The sequence below is a fragment of the Globicephala melas genome, chromosome 17, assembly GCF_963455315.2.
Source record: "Globicephala melas chromosome 17, mGloMel1.2, whole genome shotgun sequence".
In the NCBI taxonomy this organism is placed as follows: Eukaryota; Metazoa; Chordata; class Mammalia; order Artiodactyla; family Delphinidae; genus Globicephala; species Globicephala melas.
Genome location: NC_083330.1, coordinates 4,582,422 through 4,600,541, shown reverse-complemented (window position 1 = coordinate 4,600,541; position 18,120 = coordinate 4,582,422). Strand labels below are relative to the sequence as shown.

At 47.6% G+C, this 18,120-nt stretch overlaps 1 protein-coding gene across 7 annotated transcripts in view; it reads right to left on the bottom strand.

Annotated features, from left to right (window-relative positions):
* LYN (LYN proto-oncogene, Src family tyrosine kinase) overlaps positions 1-18,120 on the bottom strand; it is a 111,868-nt gene that overhangs the window by 23,534 nt on the left and 70,214 nt on the right. For all 7 annotated transcript variants that reach the window (XM_030859726.3, XM_030859727.3, XM_030859729.3 and 4 more), the window contains 2 exons: positions 11,529-11,711; positions 9,409-9,485 (listed from right to left, as the gene is read on the bottom strand). In XM_030859726.3, the coding sequence (XP_030715586.1) occupies positions 9,409-9,485; positions 11,529-11,711 (260 nt within the window). The remainder of the gene's footprint in view (positions 1-9,408; positions 9,486-11,528; positions 11,712-18,120) is intronic.

The window sequence follows — 18,120 nt, the reverse complement described above, 5'->3', positions numbered from 1 at the left end:
ATGCTGCAACTAAGAGTTCGTATGCTGCAACTAAAGATCTGTGTGCCGCAACAAAGACCCCAGTGCAGCCAAATAAATAAATATTTAGATGACCTACCCCTGATGTGCAGCTAACGAACCATGCTTATCACCCTGGAAGGAGAAGAAGGAAGCAGAATGTTCTCAACTTATGCTGGGGATGGAGAAACAAGAGGAAAGCCATTGGCACTTCTGTCCAGTCTTTTGCAGGAGAGAGGATGTGTGATGGCTGGATCAGTGCTGCCTCTGAGGAGGAATGTGGCCTGACTGGGTACGCCCCACACACCTCCAGCTGAGGAACAAGTCACTGGGCACAAACGTGCAATTCTGCTCGGTGAAAACAAGCTGTGACTGCCAAGTAACTCAGAAACATTCCTACTCTGACCTCTTATCTGGCTACTGGGGCCTAAGGACATACACGCAGAAAGTAAAGTTTTCTCCACAGAAATGTTTTGTATTGTTACTTACATTAGTGAAAAAGTAGAGATTCTCCAAATGTTCATCTACCAGGGAATGGTAAGGAAATCACGATACAGTCACAGGAATAGAATATTATATTGTAATAGGTACATACACGTTTATGGAGGGTTTTCGATAAAATGAAAAGCTGTAATATTCAGTTCAATACCTACAAAACAGCACATACGGTACAAACCTAATGTGTAATGAAAAGGATAATTAGAAGGGATGGATAATGATGAACCAATAACAAAAAATGGGTAAAAAGCTTAAAGAAACAGTTCCCAGAAAAATAAACTGCAAACAAAGCAGGAATATAGGAAAAGATGCATGACCTCATCTATATTAAAGAAACACAAATTACAACAAGGAAATATGAAGTTTGACCTATCAGACTGTATTAGAGAGTTAAGACTTAGGTCTTAGGGGTTCCCCTGGTGACGCAGTGGTTAAGAATCCGCAGGCCAATGCAGGGGACACGGGTTCGAGCCCTGGACCGGGAAGATCCCACATGCCATGGAGCAACTAAGCCCGTGCGCCACAACTACTGAGTCTGCTCTCTAGAGTCTGCGAGCTACAACTACTGAGCCCGCGAGCCACAACTACCGAAGCCCACGAGCCACAACTACTGAGTCTGCGCTCTAGAGTCCGTGAGCCACAACTACTGAAGCCCGTGAGCCACAACTACTGAAGCCTGTGAGCCACAACCACTGAAGCCCGTGAGCCACAACTACTGAAGCCCATGAGCCACAACTACTGAGCCTGCGCTCTAGAGCCCACGAGCCACAAGTACTGAAGCCCACGAGCCACAACTACTGAAGACTGCAGGCCACAACTATTGAAGCCCATATGCCACAACTACTGAGCTTGTGCTTTAGAGCCCACGAGCCACAACTACTGAAGCTGCGCGCCTAGAGCCCGTGCTCCGCAGCAAGAGAAGCCACCGCAATGAGAAGCCCGCGCACCGCAACTAAGAGTAGCCCCGCTCACCGCAACTAGAGAAAGCCCGTGCGCAGCAACGAAGACCCAACACAGCCAAAACTAAATAAATAAAATTTTTAAAAAAAAGAGGTCTTAGAGCAGCTCTCTGGCTGCTGTGTGACAGACGGGCTCTGGAAGAAGCAGAGCTGAAGCCCAAGGCTAGTTCGGCAGCTACAAGGTCATTCGTCCTGAGACAGTGTTCGACTTGGGTCAGAGTGACAGCGGGGAAGGAGTTGGGGCCTCTCAGCTCGCGCCGCGCTTCCAAGCCCAGGCACCGCAGTGAAGTCCCTGGCCCAATGGGACATGTCCAGCTGGGTGTCCCACACTTCAATCCCCACAGCAAAACCGACCCCAGCGGCCCCCAATCCCGGCGTCCACGGGGCCAGGCGCTCAGCTGCCCATCCAGACACCGGGCGTCGCCTTCGCTTTCCGCTCCCGCACACCTGAGATGGGCGGGGCTCCGTTCGGCCCACCCCCCTCCCGGGAACCCGGGCTCCAGCCGCGGTCCCTCCTCTAAACTGCTGTGCCCGGGGCAACGCAGGGCGTGCGGATTTCAGCACATCGCCTTCCTGCTTAGACGTTCACGGGCCCCATCGCTCCCAGGATGAGAAGCGAGCTGCCCGCCTTCGCGCCTCGGCTCCCACAGCCGCCTCCTGGGCAACGCGGGGCAGCCTCCGGGTGGGGGGCTCAGTTCTCTCCGGACTCAGCCTCTTCAGGTCTCAGGCTCCCAGGCCAAAGTGCTCTTTGGTTTGGGGACACGGGGGTGGGGAGGAGGCCGGGGTGCTGAGAAATCTAGCTCTGCTGGAAAAGCTTCAGGATGGTTCCTGCCCACGACACGGTGTTGCCTTTAAAGATGAGCTTGGTTGGAGCACAGACACGCCCCCGCCCCCTCCTTCCACCTTTCCCGGCCTCAGGTTTACGAAACACAGCGGACACTTCGGTCGGGGGTCGGTCAGAGGCCAGCGGGGAGGCCCAAGTGCACGTTACGGTAGATGCAAACAGCACCCTCGGGCTCCTCAAAGGTAAAGCATAACTCCCGAGAGGCCGTCTGCTGAGTATCATCAGTTTTCGCTTTTCTCCAGTACATACATCTCCTCGGTCACCTACCAAGCACTTCGCTGCCCCTCCCACGGAACCCAGGGCTTGCCAGTGCTTCCGCTTTTCCTTAACGTCCGCGTCTAGCGCTCAGGGCCCCACTCCCCGCCACCCGTCTCCTGCGCCCTTAGCGCCAAGTTCCCTCAGCCACAGGCGCCTCCCCACATCCGCCCCTGCCCGGCCTGGCAGGGCTGGCCCTGTCTCCGAGGCTCACCGCCCAGGAGGCCTGCCCTCCTGCCGCCCCCGCCACGCTTGGCTTCCACCCTGCGCCTCGGGCTCCGAAGGCAGCCGGCAGCGCGGCCCGCTCCGCCCCGGCCATGTCCGCAGCGCGCTGCCCGCTGCCTCCCCGCTACTTCTCCTCCTGCACCAAGCCATAAGCTCCCTGAGGCAGGCACGCGCCTTGCTCATCCTGTCCCTGGCACACGCCTGGCTGTGCGCAGCACGCGTTGTGGTGAAAAGGGGTGGGGGGTTCCGAGAGGGTGAGGGGAGCACGGAGAGTGCGAGCCAGGCGCTGAAGACAAAGAGCAACTGAATTGACTCTGCAGCCCCCACCCCAGTGCGTTCAGGTCCACGTTTAAAACCGAGCAGCTGGTGGGGCTTCCCTGGTGGCACAGTGGTTGAGAGTCCGCCTGCCGATGCAGGGGACGTGGGTTCGTACCCCGGTCCGGGAGGATCCCACATGCCGCGGAGCGGCTGGGCCCGTGAGCCATGGCCGCTGAGCCTGCACGTCCAGAGCCTGTGCTCCGCAACGGGAGAGGCCACAACAGTGAGAGGCCCGCGTACCGCAAAAAAAAAAAAAAGAGCATCTGGTAACGAGCCCTGCCTGCTCCTAAACTACTTTGGTTCTAGCCTTGCAGGCTTCCAAGATGAGTATTTGAAGAGGAAATTATTTTGTGACTTACAGTCATGCTGACCAGAAATCGCCGCGCCTGGATAAAATCATTACCAGATAAGAGGCAGGGCTGGCACGTAGACCAGAAGTCCCACCACCTCCCCCTGGACATGAGCTGAAAGCTTCCTATTGGTGCTAGAAAGGTTTCCAGTCAAAATTAAAGCAAGAATAACTTCTTCTGCCTTTTCTGCTATGTTAAACAACCAGTCGTGGTTCCTCTGTTTAAATATGCCAGACACCCCAACTGCCTAACAGAAAAAAAAAACTGTTCCTGTTTTACGCTATTTTATTTTATTTCAAAATTAATTAATTAATTTTTGGCTGAGTTGTGTCTTCATTGCTGCGCGCGGGCTTTCTCTAGTTGTGGCGAGCGGGGGCTAATCTTCCTTGCAGTGCCCAGGCTTCTCATCGTGGTGGCTTCTCTTGTTGTGGAGCACGGGCTCTAGGCTCGCGGGCTTCAGTAGTTGTAGCTCAAGGGCTCTAGAGCACAGGTTCAGTAGTTGTGGCGCACGGGCTTAGTTGCTCCACGGCATGTAGGATCTTCCTGGACCAGGGCTTGAACCCGTGTCCCCTGCATTGGCAAGCGGATTCTTAACCACTGCGCCACCAGGGAAGCCCTTTACGCTATTTTAAAATGACAGCTTCCTATTCTTCCAATTTTTCAGAAGGAAGCTGCGTACGATCAGTTTTGCAATGCTGACAGTAACTCTACTTTCATTTGTCCATCTTGTAAGTTTTCATGGCTGAAGTTTAAGTCTTAGACATAAAATTCATTATTCAGAAAAGATAATAGAGGATTTACATGCCTGTCGCCCGGGTACTACATTCATAGGATGCATTCATATTCCTTTATTTAGAGCAATGTCAAAATCTTATATCAGCATCCTCTGAACATACTCAGAAGCATTCATTTTAACTTTTAGGGGATAATTGACACATATTCTAAGTAGGAGGAGATTTTCTTAGTCGTAGAACATCAGAGCCGAGGCAACAGGAAAGCTGACTGGTGACACCCTATCACAGAGGAGGACCCCAGGGCCAAAGGGATGATGCTCCCCAGGCTGGAGCAGGTTTTCCAACTCTCAGCTCAATGCTTTCTCCACCATTAACATCATCAATAGCTCCATTCACAAAATGACACTGATACTTCTCATATTGTGTAGAAAGAGAGAACCACCATGTCTATAAGACAGTTTACATTGGGAATGGCTTCCAAGCAGTGGTTGCTCAATGATACGCAGCGAGGGACCAACCGTGTCCTGATGGCCGTGTGACCCCTCAGCAGGGCGGACCCGGCTCAGGCGATTTTGTGGAATTAACTGTCTCTGCAGTGCTGGCCGCTTCCCCTGGAGGAGGGTCTTGTGGTTGAAAGAAGAGCTGAGAACGTGGGCCTCCCTAGAGTCACGTATGAGAATTCCCGTGTAAAGAGGGGAGATCAGATATGAGGTGGAGAGGGGACCCAGCCTCCCGGGTGAGACGCAAACCAAGTCTGTCACTTGAGTTTCCACATGCCACTGAACCTGACCCAGCACTTCGATGTGATCCTTCCTCCAGCTTAGCTGGATTAAATGTGATGACACTATTAATTAGGGGTTAATACCAGTAAAGGTTTTGAAAATAAGGTAGTTGCTTCATTATGACATTATTTGTGGGTGGGGGGAGGTATGGAGGGGAGCCTTCAGCTGGCCAATGAGATCCTAACTTATCTTTTAGATTCTTTACAGACAGAATGAGGAGACCCACTCATTGGCAAGTACTCCAGAAACTTCCCCAGGACAGCCCCCTCCAGACACTTCAGACCCCAGTTACCGCCAACAGACTGGTGGGTTCCAACTTAGAGTTATTACAAGGGATCCCCAGGCTATATGCTGTTTTCTTGGTCAGTAGATACCGTAATGAGGGCGGACCCAGAAGCTCTGATGTCAAAGGCCTTTGTACTAAACTGGCCGAGAATCACAGGATGGTAGACTGAGGTATCCTACCCGCCTTGCTTTCCCAATTTCCAACTTAAATGTGGCTTAAACTTTAACACTAAGGGGCAAACTGTATCTTGAGCGTGACCACTTTGTGATAGAAAAATCTACATCTTGGTAATAGAGATTTTTGGGGGGACAAAAGTGCTAAAGACGTTATTAATTCTGATAATCAAACTCCGTAACAGGGGGAAATGTGCATCAGCATAGCGTCAGGTGCAAAATCGTCACAGGGACAGCTCTGCCCACAGAGTGGCAGCGGGGTGCAGAGGAAGCAGCGATCTACAGTCAGAGGAACCACGACGGAGCCCAGCAATTCTACCCACTTTTCTGTAACCTTGGGCAAGTCCAAGGTGAAATGTATTAAAATGTATCCTCATCTGTAAAATGTATTCAGTAACAACATAAATGCTTTCAAGGTTGCTGGGCTCCAATTTAATGACGGAAGCAGAAGTGTTTTATCATCTAGAAAGAGTTCAAGAAATGTTACCTGCTGCCACGATTATAACAACTCTGATTCTCCCGTTTTTATTACGGTTTTACTCACACCTAACTGTCCATTTCGTTTTTGGTACTTTTTATACGTCAGGGATGTTGCCTCCAGAGACCAAGAAATGCTTTGATTCCCTGGCCTGAATTACAACATGATTTATCTGACTTCCACATTGCAACTGTGAATTTCCCACTTTTCCTCCTCTCGGTTTGACAAGTCTACGATTCCATTTCTGCCTCTGCTGAAGGGAATTCCCATAGATTTCACCCCCTCCTCTTTCCAGGTTCATTGTTCTTCTCTCACGTGAGGCAAGGGCTGGAAGGGAATTAGGCAAAGTCTCTCTGCTCTGAAGTTATCAAACTTTCTTTGCAAAGGGGCCGTTTTCCTACTTGAGCGCAGAAAGGCCAAGAGCCAAGATGGCTTCATTTACTACAGGAAGGAAGGCGCTGGATAGGGCTGATTGAGTTGGGATTTCTTAATCTCCATTAAGTGGAGAGGAAGGCGGGCGTGGCCTGAGACATGGCTTGGGGGGTGCAGATTATACTGGGGCTCCGAAGAGCCTTTCAGAACTCATCCTGAGACAGGAAGTGATGAAATCAGCTGTCACGTGAACGATCACGTGCCCTCACCTCCTTCCTGTCTCGATGGGCCCTCAGGGAGAACAGGGAGCGGAAAGGAGCATGGGGAAGTAGGTGGTGGCCAGAGGGAAGAAGAGGCCGGAGGAGAGTCTGGGAAAAGTCCCAGCGCTGCCCCTCCCATACCCCTCCCCGCTCCCATCTCCCCCATTTCCTTATTCTTCTGGAGCTGGGAGTCAGTCGACTGGTTTCTTTCTACTCTCAGTCTCCCGTTGCGAAAACCTGCTGCATTGAACTACAGTTTCTTGTGAACACTCAGTTTCCCAAATCTCTGATGCTACTGGCAATGCAAATGGAAAAAGGAAAGTGTAAACGTATTTTACAGGCTGCTAATTGTTAGCGTTCAAACACCACGTGGACTCACCAATTCTTCTGCTTTACCCTACTTCCACTCTAAATAGTCAAGTGGAGAAAAGGGGTAGGAAAGGCTGGATTATTAGGTATGTGGGTGTCCTGTGTCACCTTCTTATTTATTTATTTTTTGCCACACCACACACGTGGAATCTTAGTTCCGCCACCAGGGATCGAACCCACGCTCCCTGCATTGGAAGCACGGAGACTGAACCACTGGACCGCCAGGGAAGTCCCTGTCCTGTATCACCTTGGGCCAGCTTTATTCGTATTTACTATTCTTGAGTTATTCACTATGGGAAAGCTACAATGTTAATTACCGGCACAGGATGGAGAGGAAAAGGAGAAAAAATTCAGAGATGACTTTCTTTGTATAGAGATCATTTCAGAAAGGCACATGAAGACGGAGGAGTGTTGGTTACTGCCAGTCATAAAGGGAACAGGCGGTATCCCAGTGGGATGGGGCAGCGGGCATGGTGAACGGGGGAGCAGATGTGCGTGGTATATGATCTCAGACTGAGACCGGGCGCACAGGTCCCGCCCTCGTTGCCAAGGTGCAAGGCCCGTCCAGTATTATAATAAGAAAAGCCACAAGCAGATGAAACAGATGATAATTAAGGGGCAGCAGGTCTCACGCGCTCCCCCTTGAGGGAAGGGCTGGGGAAGAGTCTGGGCAAGGTTTGCACAGTGAACAAAGACAGACTCGAAAGGACAAGGATTCTGTTGTAAAGACCATGAGTTTCGTGCCGACCCCACCTGCCAGGGCCTTTCTGAGTGCAGCGGCCTCTCCACGGACACTCAACACTCCTGCACTTAAAACTAGATGTTGTACCCGGCAGTCACCCGGCCCTTCCTGGAACCTACAACCTGAAAGTCACGGTCAGTGCCAGGCTCTGTGATAACTGACTTCGCGAGTTACAAAGGTTTAAAAAGCAACTTTCCCCCCCACCTCGTTTCTGTTAGAAAAAGTTAACCTTTGTAGTAATAGAAGTAATTTAAAAGTTAAAGACTAGAGACGGAGGCCTTGACTTGAACCTAAAACCTCCAAAGCTGTCAAGGTTTTATGAGATAAGCTATACAAAATCAAATACAAAATGCCCACATGACAAGATGAAGTCCTACTCAGGTGTAGCACATGCCCCAACATGCTAATTTCCACCCTACAGAACGGTAGGCACAGATCGGACCCTTAGGACTGGGGCGGGGATGACCACTCAGGCCTCCAGGCCACGGGCCCCACTCCTGCACACCCCTGTCAGCCCCTTTCCCTTTCTGGGGAGCCTTTACCACACCCTCTCAACGCCCGCATCCAACAGGGCGAGCGGAGGGCCTCGTTCATCGGTGCCAAGAGTGACCCAAGCTTTGACTTTAACCCTCAGCACATCCCCTTGAAGCAGCAATGACCGTGCTCCTCGGACGAGCGAATACACTGACACAAGGAGGCAAAGGCCTTCCTGACAGTAGCTACCAAGTGGCCGAGCCTCGGCACCAGCTCCAGTCCGGGACGCTGGGCTCCGGCTCTGCCCCGGACCCTCTGCTGCACAGTATGTGTTCTGGGTCTTCCTCAAAGTGCTTTACCCGTGGACTAACTCATCCCTTCAGCCTCATCTCCCCAAGAAGGCCTTGTCAATTTCCCAAGTTTTAAAAGAGGGTCTGGGGAAGAAATGGGCACAAGAAATGTAGACCATAATGACCCCCCTTTCCCAGAACTTCTAGAAACTTCTCATGCTCCTTTGGGCTTTATGGTACGTGGTCTTCCCAGCATGAACCACCCATGACCAATATCAAGCGACAAGCAAATCGCTGAACATGACTGACGGACACAACGAAACCCTGCAAAGTCAGTAGCTGGCAACATGCAAATGTGCATTTCCTTGTGACGCCAGGCACAGGGCTGGGTTTCTGGGTAACTTCCCTCTCCTCTTAAATACACTTCAGAAAACATCATGTGATTCTAAACTAAACAAATCTGCAACTTTTAGGCTAGTACTAGAAATGCTATAAATGAGTATTTCTCAGAATCCTAAAGACACACCCAACAAGAAGGAGTGAAAGGGGGTAGAGAGGGAAGGAAGACAGTTCCTCTGTTGTCGGGAACACTGAGGACTTAAAAGCGTCAGTACTTTAGATCAGTAACTTAAACACCACAGATGCAGCACTTGGAAGGTGCTGTGCTTCCACCCTGTGGAGTTCTTCTCCAAAATGCCCGCAAAGTGATCAGCTCAGTCGTGCTGTTCCTATCTCTCGTGCAGAAATGAATACAAGTATAAAGAGGTGGACCTGGGTCGGAGACAAGGGCATCCAAGTCAACACTCGACACGTGCGCACACACATTCCAAGGGCAACACCCATCGCCGCCTCCAAAGACACATCCTTTGGGAGATCTTTTTGTTATCACCGCTACTGGGAAACACGACGCAAAGGCCTTCTCCCTGGAAGTGCAATTCCATCCCGAGTCTGAAATAGGGAGGTTTCGCAAACTTACGGCATGCCGGTTTTTTCATACTTCACCTGAGCAGAGAAGTCGATCAGCTTTGGAAGCAGTACTTTGCCCCCTTCGTCGCTCTTCAGGAAATCCAGCAAACTGCCTGTTGACAGAGGAAGGTCGTTAGTGTAGTTCAAACACACAAGAAAAAAATCCAGACAGAATTCAAAAGATCATTCCTACTGGCAGGGCAGGGTGGGGCGAGGGGACCACGCAAAACGACTGCTTTGTAAATCTGTGTGGTCACAGGCGCCTTTTCCTGACGTGGGTCAAACCCAGTCCCCTTTAACCTGTCTCCTTTGACCTGATGTGAAATGTACCTGAGCTCCAGGTAAGAAAAGGTGACGGTGGACGCTGCTTTCTTGCTACTGAGCACTTCGTACCTGCCACCACGCTACACATCCTGCAGCACCTGATCCCCAGAGCTTCTCTGGGACAGAAACCAGCCAGTCCTCCCAGGCGGCCTGCCTGTGTCCACAGCAGCCACTCAGCTGGGCTACTGCCCTCCGTGTCCAGCACGGATCTCAGCCATGCCCCAGGTGCCCAACGAGTATCTGATGAACCAACTGCGCTTTGGAGGAAAGTGAGACCTTACTTAAAGGGGCGTGTGCCCACAGGCAGAGTCTCCTGCTTCCTGGGGCTTTATCTCTAAAACACGGCCTCCTTCTTCTTCTGGAACTTATAGTGCCAACCTGAGGGTAGGCTTGGGCAAGTTCTGTACCTCATCTGAGTCCCTGTCAAGAGGGTAGGTCCCAGGAGCTCTATCAGAGTCCGCGGGAGGACAGGTTTAAAGCACGTGCCAGGGAGCTGGCAGGTAGCACGCGCTCAATTAATCCACAACGAACACTGCTCTATTTAAAATGGATAACCTACTGTCCAAGGTTACAGTGGATACGAGGACCTACTGTATAGCCCAGGGAACTTTGCTCCATATTATGTAACTACCTAAATGGGAAAAGAATTTGAAAAAGAATAGATACGTGTATATGTATGATATAGCTGAATCACTTTGCTGTACACCTGAAGCTAACACAACACTGCTAATCAACTATCCTCCAATATAAAATTAAAAGTTAAAAAAAAAAAATCCACAACTCAGAACAGTGGTACTTAGCCCTCAGACTGCTGGGAAGATTGAGTGAGATCCCCCAGGGAAGACACCGAGAGCGGTCTGACATATAGTAATTGCTCAATACAAGGTAGGCACCGTTAGCCGGAGAAACTCATGTTTACATTTATGATTAAGAAATATTATTAATTATTTAATCCAACAAGTATCTACTGAACTCCTGCTTAAATGTCTGATCCTGAGCCTGGCTTCTGGGTTGTCGCAACCTAAGCCACAGGCAATTGGGCTTTTTTAAAAACAATGTTCTTTATTGGAAGGACTCTGAGGGACTAATATTCTGAAATATTAACATATATTGAATAAGAAAATGTAATAATCATCTATCTAACCTATTCAGCTATGACATACGCTGTAATCTCCATTCTGCAGGAGAACATTGCTAATTCTGGATTATGGCCCATGTGTCTCTTCTTCCTTCATTCCTGCTGAAGATTCTTTAGAAATCACTTAGCAGTTTATTAGTATTTCTACTGAACTGGAGGAAGAAGGATGGTGTCACCCTCATCTGAAGGTGACAACAATGGGAGAAAAGATGGTAGCTTGAAACCTCTTCCTCGGGGATTCTGTGATGACACAGGAGTTTGACCCTGACAAGCTTTAAAAATATTCACATTTTGAAGTGACATCCTGAACATTTAGATGACGCTAAAGAGGAAATGGAACTGGTTTTGACATTTTGAGAACTCACATTTTGAACCTATAACAATAATACTCTTACTTGACATCCATATTTACTTATCCTGGGGGCTGACTAGGCATGGGGTACGACTCTTGGAGCTAATATGTATGTGGAGACAAGTGCAGAGAAACTAGGAAGACGACAGATCCACTTTGTAACAGATGACTTCCAGTGCGGTGGTTTACGAAAAGGCTTCATTTTCCTATACGTGCTGATGCTTTGGGAGTGAGCCTGCCGTGTTACAATTGGAAGTATCTGCGTCTTCTCGTAACGTTTAGGTGTTTTCCTTTTTGAGGGTCTGGCCTTCACAAGCAGGGGTGCCGGTGGGTGGCGCTCACCCTTGGCCATGTACTCGGTGATGATGTAGATGGGCTCCTCCTTGGTGACCACGGCGTACAGCCGCACCAGCTTGTCATGCTGTAGGGTCTTCATGAGGTTGGCCTCTTCCAGGAATGCTTGCACAGACATTGTGCCTGGCTTCAGGGTTTTTACAGCCACTTTGGTACTGTTGTTATAGCAACCTAGGGAGAGAAGAGAAGGGAGGCCGTGGTTTATCAAAAACTTCATGCAGACTTAGAAGGATATTTAGTTATAGACAGAAGAAACTTCTATGAACTCTACAGTGTTAACATTATCTAAAACCTGTATATGTAACATTAGGGGCAGCTGGGTAAAGGGTAGATGGGAATTCTCTGTACTATCTTTACCAAAAAATCCCTAGGATGATTCTGAAATCAAAAGGTTTTTTATAAAACAATGGTAAAATAAAACTCCATATATGCACTGCACCATTTTCTCTAATTAATAAAATGTTCTTTATCCAAAAAACCACACACACCAAAGCTCTATATACTCCTACGTACACACAAACCCTGACAGTGGTCTGGAAGAAAATACACCAAAATACACCGAGGACTGGCTTAATTATGGGTGATTTAAATTTTGTTCACCATACCTTTAACTCTTTACCAAATTTACTGCAATGAATATGTATTATTTTTATAATCAGAAAAGAAAAAGCTTTGCACTTGAAAAAAAAGTACTAACTTTAAAGTACAAACAATACACTAGAGTCAAATAAACATTTCCCAAAGTTTTCAAAGAGAACTGGATTCTGCGTGAACGAAGGGCTCTGGGCTGAACTGTGTGGGGACCACGGCCCGCCCCACCCGCTGTGCCAGGAGATGCAGCGCGAGTGTGACAGTCCATCAGGGAAGATGCCTGTCTGAGTCGATTAACTGCAGCATTCCCCACACTTCTGACCCCGGAACACTTCTTCGTGTACCTTTTCACACCCCACAGAACGTACTTCGGGAAATACTGCCTCTACTTAACCTACTGCCCCCAAGGTACCACTTTTCTGGGACCTGCCTCAATGATGTGCTTACGTTCAAGCTTGATTTTCTCCTGGGAAAGCTTTTTCTCAGTGGTTGGGAAAGCTTTTTCTCAGTTTGGAAAGCAGAAGTAGAGATAATCACATGCCCCTTTCCTTTCCTTTCTGTTTCCATAGTTCTCTTAGAAGTACAAAAAAGGGTGAGCAAGGAGGAAGTGGCGGCTGGTCACCACCACGAGTCATCCTGCAGTTCACCTCTACCTGGTGGCTTACAGCCTGATAGCACCTGCCCCAAGAAAGACACAAGTCTAAGGAACGGTGATGTGAAAATGTCCAATCCCTTTTCAGGTCACACGATTATTAGCAAATACACAGCTTACGCTCAGTGAAGATCAACAATGCTGGTTGGTCTTTGGGTGGCAGAATTTGGGGCGGCTTTGACTTTCTTTTGTTCTCTTTTATTTTGATTAAATTTGTGAATGAGTATATATCTTCCTTTTTTTTTTTTTACAAAAGGAATTATTTTTAAAAAGAAAAGGAAGTATGTTTCTATTTCCACACCTTCCAATGGGTAAAAAAAAATATTAGTTTACAGCTAACAGTCAACTCTAGTTAGTGATTTTTCTTCTTATCGTGAATACAGCTTCTTCTGCTAAAACTTTTCCTTTTATATTCTCCTTTGCTTTGTACTTAGTAGAAGCTTTCCATGCCTTACAGAAAAATGAAGAATGCAGTATATAAAATAAAGTAAGCGTGGGAACATATGGAGAAGACAGTAATATAAAGCTGACAAAATATTGTTCTAGTTCATTATCACAACCTACACAAAATAATGGAATTATGAATATATTAAACTGATTTCCATCTCAATGCATAATTACAAACAGTACGACCTTTCATGGCTGTAAAGAGTAAATTTAAAATAAATCCCACCAACAAAAGTCCTTTTAGGGGCTTCCCTGGTGGCGCAGTGGTTGAGAGTCCGCCTGCCGATGCAGGGGACGCGGGTTCGTGCCCCGGGCCGGGAAGATCCCACATGCCGCGGAGTGGCTGGGCCCGTGAGCCATGGCCGCTGAGCCTGTGCGTCCGGAGCCTGTGCTCCGCAATGGGAGAGGCCACAACAGTGAGAGGCCCGTATACCGCAAAAAAACCCAAAAAGTCCTTTTAATATTACATTTGAATCAAAAAGGTTCCATTATAATTTGTTTAAGAGTTCATAAATAGGTCTTCATTTACATCGATATATCCATGGTAAAGTACGGCAAGGCGTAACAAGAAAATATACCCTCTTTGACATATAAAACTGACAAAGGACTAGTGTCCAGAATATATAAAGAATTCCTATAAACCAATAAGAAAAATAGGCAAAAGCTTGGATGGGCATTTTAAAAAGAAGAAATTCTAATGACTAACAAACTTGTGAAAGAAACTCAATCTAATCAGTAATCAGCGAAATGCAAATAAAGCCACAGGGAGAAACCACCACCCGGCAAGACAATAATGACCAAGTCTGACAATCTTGAGTGCTGGTAAGTGCCGGTCCCTTGGCAGGGGAGCTGGGGCAGTTCCTGCAGCTCCTTTCCTGGGCTCTTTTCTGAGCATCAGTGACATTCAGTTGTAAAGCTCCTGTCTCCAACAATACCCTCAAGGTCCCTCAGAGGATGTAGACAGAGCAGACTCCTTTCTAGTGCAGTTGTGTTGAGTGACCACCCACCCGGGCTGTGCCGACCCGGGGCCCACATCTACCCAGTACCACTGTGCTGTCAGGAAATGGAACACTGCCGACCCTTGTACGTTGCTGGTGAGAGTCTAACCCGGACGAGAGCTTTGGAAATTAAGTCGGCCGCATTTCGTGGAGTTGAAGATTCATACACCTGTGATCCAGCAAAGCCACTCCTGGTCATCCAGAGAAACTCATGTTCCCTCACACCAATCAGCACAAAAACGTTCCCAGTAGCCTTGTTCATAGTAGCCAAAATGTGGGAGCGACTCCAATGCCATCGATAAATAGTGAGAAATAGGTAGGATTCCTTTACATAAAGTACAAAACCTGGCAAAACTAAACTATACGGTGGACACACAGCCCGATATTCAAAAATAGCAGAACCACAAAGAAAAGTCAGGAAATTACCGCAAAGTCAGAAGAGCGGCTGCCTTTGGGGGACAGGCGGGGTTGTGAGTGGCAGGGGGTGAGTGGGCGCTTCGGGCTGCGACCTCAGTGGTCACCACACAGGCTTTCATGTTGCCATTAGCTACGAAATCCAACATTTGTGTGCTATGCACCTTTCTGTCTGCTTGTTACATTACATGGCAACCAAAGAGAAAGGAACAGAACTGCTCTCCCTTCGTTGTCATAAAAGCCATGGGACTCATTCAGACTTTCACATAAAATAAAATGATGGGTAAAGGATGAAGAGAAAAATGCTTTCCAAGCGTAGGGGGAAAAGTTAGCAGGAAATACTGCAGCTGCTAAAGATAGTAAAAATGCTGATAAAGAGTTTGAGATGAACAGTGAATAAAACAGCTGTGTCAAACACAGCTCCAGGATGGCAACAGCTTCCGCCCTGCGGCCTCTGAGGGCTGTGACATTTGCACGATACGGCAGGTTTCCACCTGCACTAAAGGCATGATTTTTATTCAGCACTAAGGATCAAATTGTACTTTACCGAGATAGTCCCTGGTAGTGGCAGGTTCACACCAGTCACAGAGATTTGGATTGTCATTACAGATGGAAACATACCCATCACTATGTATAAAATAGACAACAGGGACCTACTGTACAGCACACGGAACTCTGCTCAATGGTTTGTAATAACCTAGAAGAGAAAAGAATCTGAAAACGATTCTTATATGTAACTGAATCGCTTTGCTGTATACCTGAAACTAACACAACATTGCAAATCAACTATACTTCAATAAAAAATAAATAATTTTTTAAATAAGTAAATAAATAAAAAGGAAGTTGCAAAGCGATTTTAAAAAATCTGTTGAAGGTAGTAAATAATTTCGTGTGGGTACTGCTGTCTGCCACAGGTAAGGAAGGCCGAGAAAGCTCCAACTCCAGGTGTGACTAACGTGCACAAAGGAGCCGAACTACCACACAACGGAGGGTGGTTTTACACAAGATGCGTGGAGCTGATTTTAGAAGGTGGCTGGTGATCCATTTCAACGCAGCTGGCTCCTGTGGAAATTGATCAAGCAAAATTCAACGCAAAATCAGCTTCCTTTCTTTCCCAAAGTCTCTTCAAAGACCAAGCGGCAACAGGAAACATCACCCTTCGTGTCACAGATGGGTCAGTTCCCTGGGAATCCAACAGCCCACTGAGGAAAACGTGTCTCCGAGCTAGATGTCAGAGGATCACCGGGACAAGAGGAAACAGCTTGAGGGAGAAACTCCTTTCTTTTATTCCCCCCCGCCCCCCACTTCCACCCCCCGCCCCCCCCCGCAACAGACCACTTCCTCCTATTTGTCTACGGTGCTTCGGACCAAAACACCCACACAATGAAGTGTGCCTGGGAGTCTATGAGCCACTTTTCACGCTTGACGAAAATATTCACTGACTTAGTTAGCAGGGTTACAATGTTTAATTTGTTGTCCTTTTTCTATCAATGAGCAAAGCTAGCCAGCTTATTCCTTGAGAAGTAAAAACTAAATTCTAGCAGCTCTAAATTGCACAGACATTGCTCTTCATGGGTCCCTCGGTCAGAATGAGACGTGCGGACACACACGGGAGAGGGGCATCCTGTGACCTGCTTCGCAGCACAGCACCCACCAATATTCTTCTGGTTTTATTCCCCAGCATTCCTCTGCTAAATGCATTCAACAAATTGACGTAATTTCAGTGGCTAAGGAAGAGCTCCCTGGCTGGTAGCCAGAATCACAGACCCATGCTTGCACGAGATCCCAGATCAAAATTTTCTACTGTTTTCCTTTTCTCTTCTTTCTTTTCCTCCCTTCCCTCCCTTTCTTCAATACAAAACTAGAAGGAGAAAGGCACAATTAAAAAACAAACAACTTTCGATTGCAATATCCTGGTAGTGATATTATGCCATAGTTTTGCAAGATGTTACTATTGGTGGAAACTGAGTAAAGCCTACATGGGACCTCTCTGTATTATTTCTTTTATATATATGATAGCTTTATTGAAATATAATTCATATACCATATCATTTTCCCATTTAAAATATACAATTCGGGGCTTCCCTGGTGGCGCAGTGGTTGAGAATCTGCCTGCCAATGCAGGGGACACGGGTTCGAGCCCTGGTCCGGGAAGATCCCGCATGCCATGGAGCAACTAAGCCCGTGCACCACAACTGCTGAGCCTGTGCTCTAGAGCCCGCGAGCCACAACTACTGAGCCCCCGTGCCACAACTACTGAAGCCTGCGTGCCTAGAGCCCGTGCTCCGCAACAAGAGAAGCCACCGCAATGCGAAGCCCGTGCACTGCAACCAAGAGTAGCCCCCGCTGGCCGCAACTGGAGAAAGCCCTCATGCAGCAATGAAGACCCAACACAGCCAAAAATAAATAAATAAATAAATCTAAAATATACAATTCAGGACTTCCCTGGTGGCCCAGTGGTTAAGACTCTGCACTTCCACTGCAGGGGGCACGGGTTCAATCTCTGGTTGCGGAACTAGAATCCCACATACCGCATGGCATGGCCAAAAATATTAATATAATAAAATAAATTTAAATAATTTATTTTAAATAAATAAAATTTAAATAAATTTAAATAATGACTTAAAAATAAAATATACAACTCACTGGCTTTTGTATATTCAGATTTGTGGTACCATCACCACAATCAATTATTAGGACATTTTTCTGGCCCCAAAAGAAACCCTGTACCCATGAACAATCACGTCTCCATCCTCCCATCCCCCCACCTGAGGCAACCACTCATCTACTTTGTCTCTACAGATCTGCCTGTTCCAGACATGTCACATAAATAGAATCACATGATACATGGTCCTTTGTATCTGGTTTCTTTCCTTTATCATCATGTTTTCAAGGGTCGTCCATGTTGTAACATGTATCAAGACTTTATTTCTTTTTATTGCCAAGTAATATTCCATTGCATGGATACACCACGTTTGGTTTATCCATTCATCAGCTGATGGACATTTGGGGTGTTTACACTCTTTGGCTATTATGAATAATGCTCTTATTTATGAACATTTGTGTAAAAGTGTGTGAACAGATGTTTTCATTTCTGTATTATTTCTGACAACTGCATGTGACTCTATAGTTATCTCAAAAAGTTTAATTAAAAAAAAAACAAACAGGGCTTCCCTGGTGGCGCAGTGGTTGAGAGTCCGCCTGCCGATGCAGGGGACACGGGTTCGTGCCCCGGTCCGGGAAGATCCCACATGCCGTGGAGCGGCTGGGCCCGTGAGCCATGGCCACTGAGCCTGCGCGTTCGGAGCCTGTGCTCCGCAACGGGAGAGGCCACAACAGTGAGAGGCCCGCGTACAGCAAAAAAAAAACCAAAAAAAAGCAAGAAACAGCTTGTGTTGAGGGGGGAATCCTGGGTAATATCTCGTCTCTATTTCATAGCCTTTGCTCTAATTTATCATACTATCTTCATAATAAAATT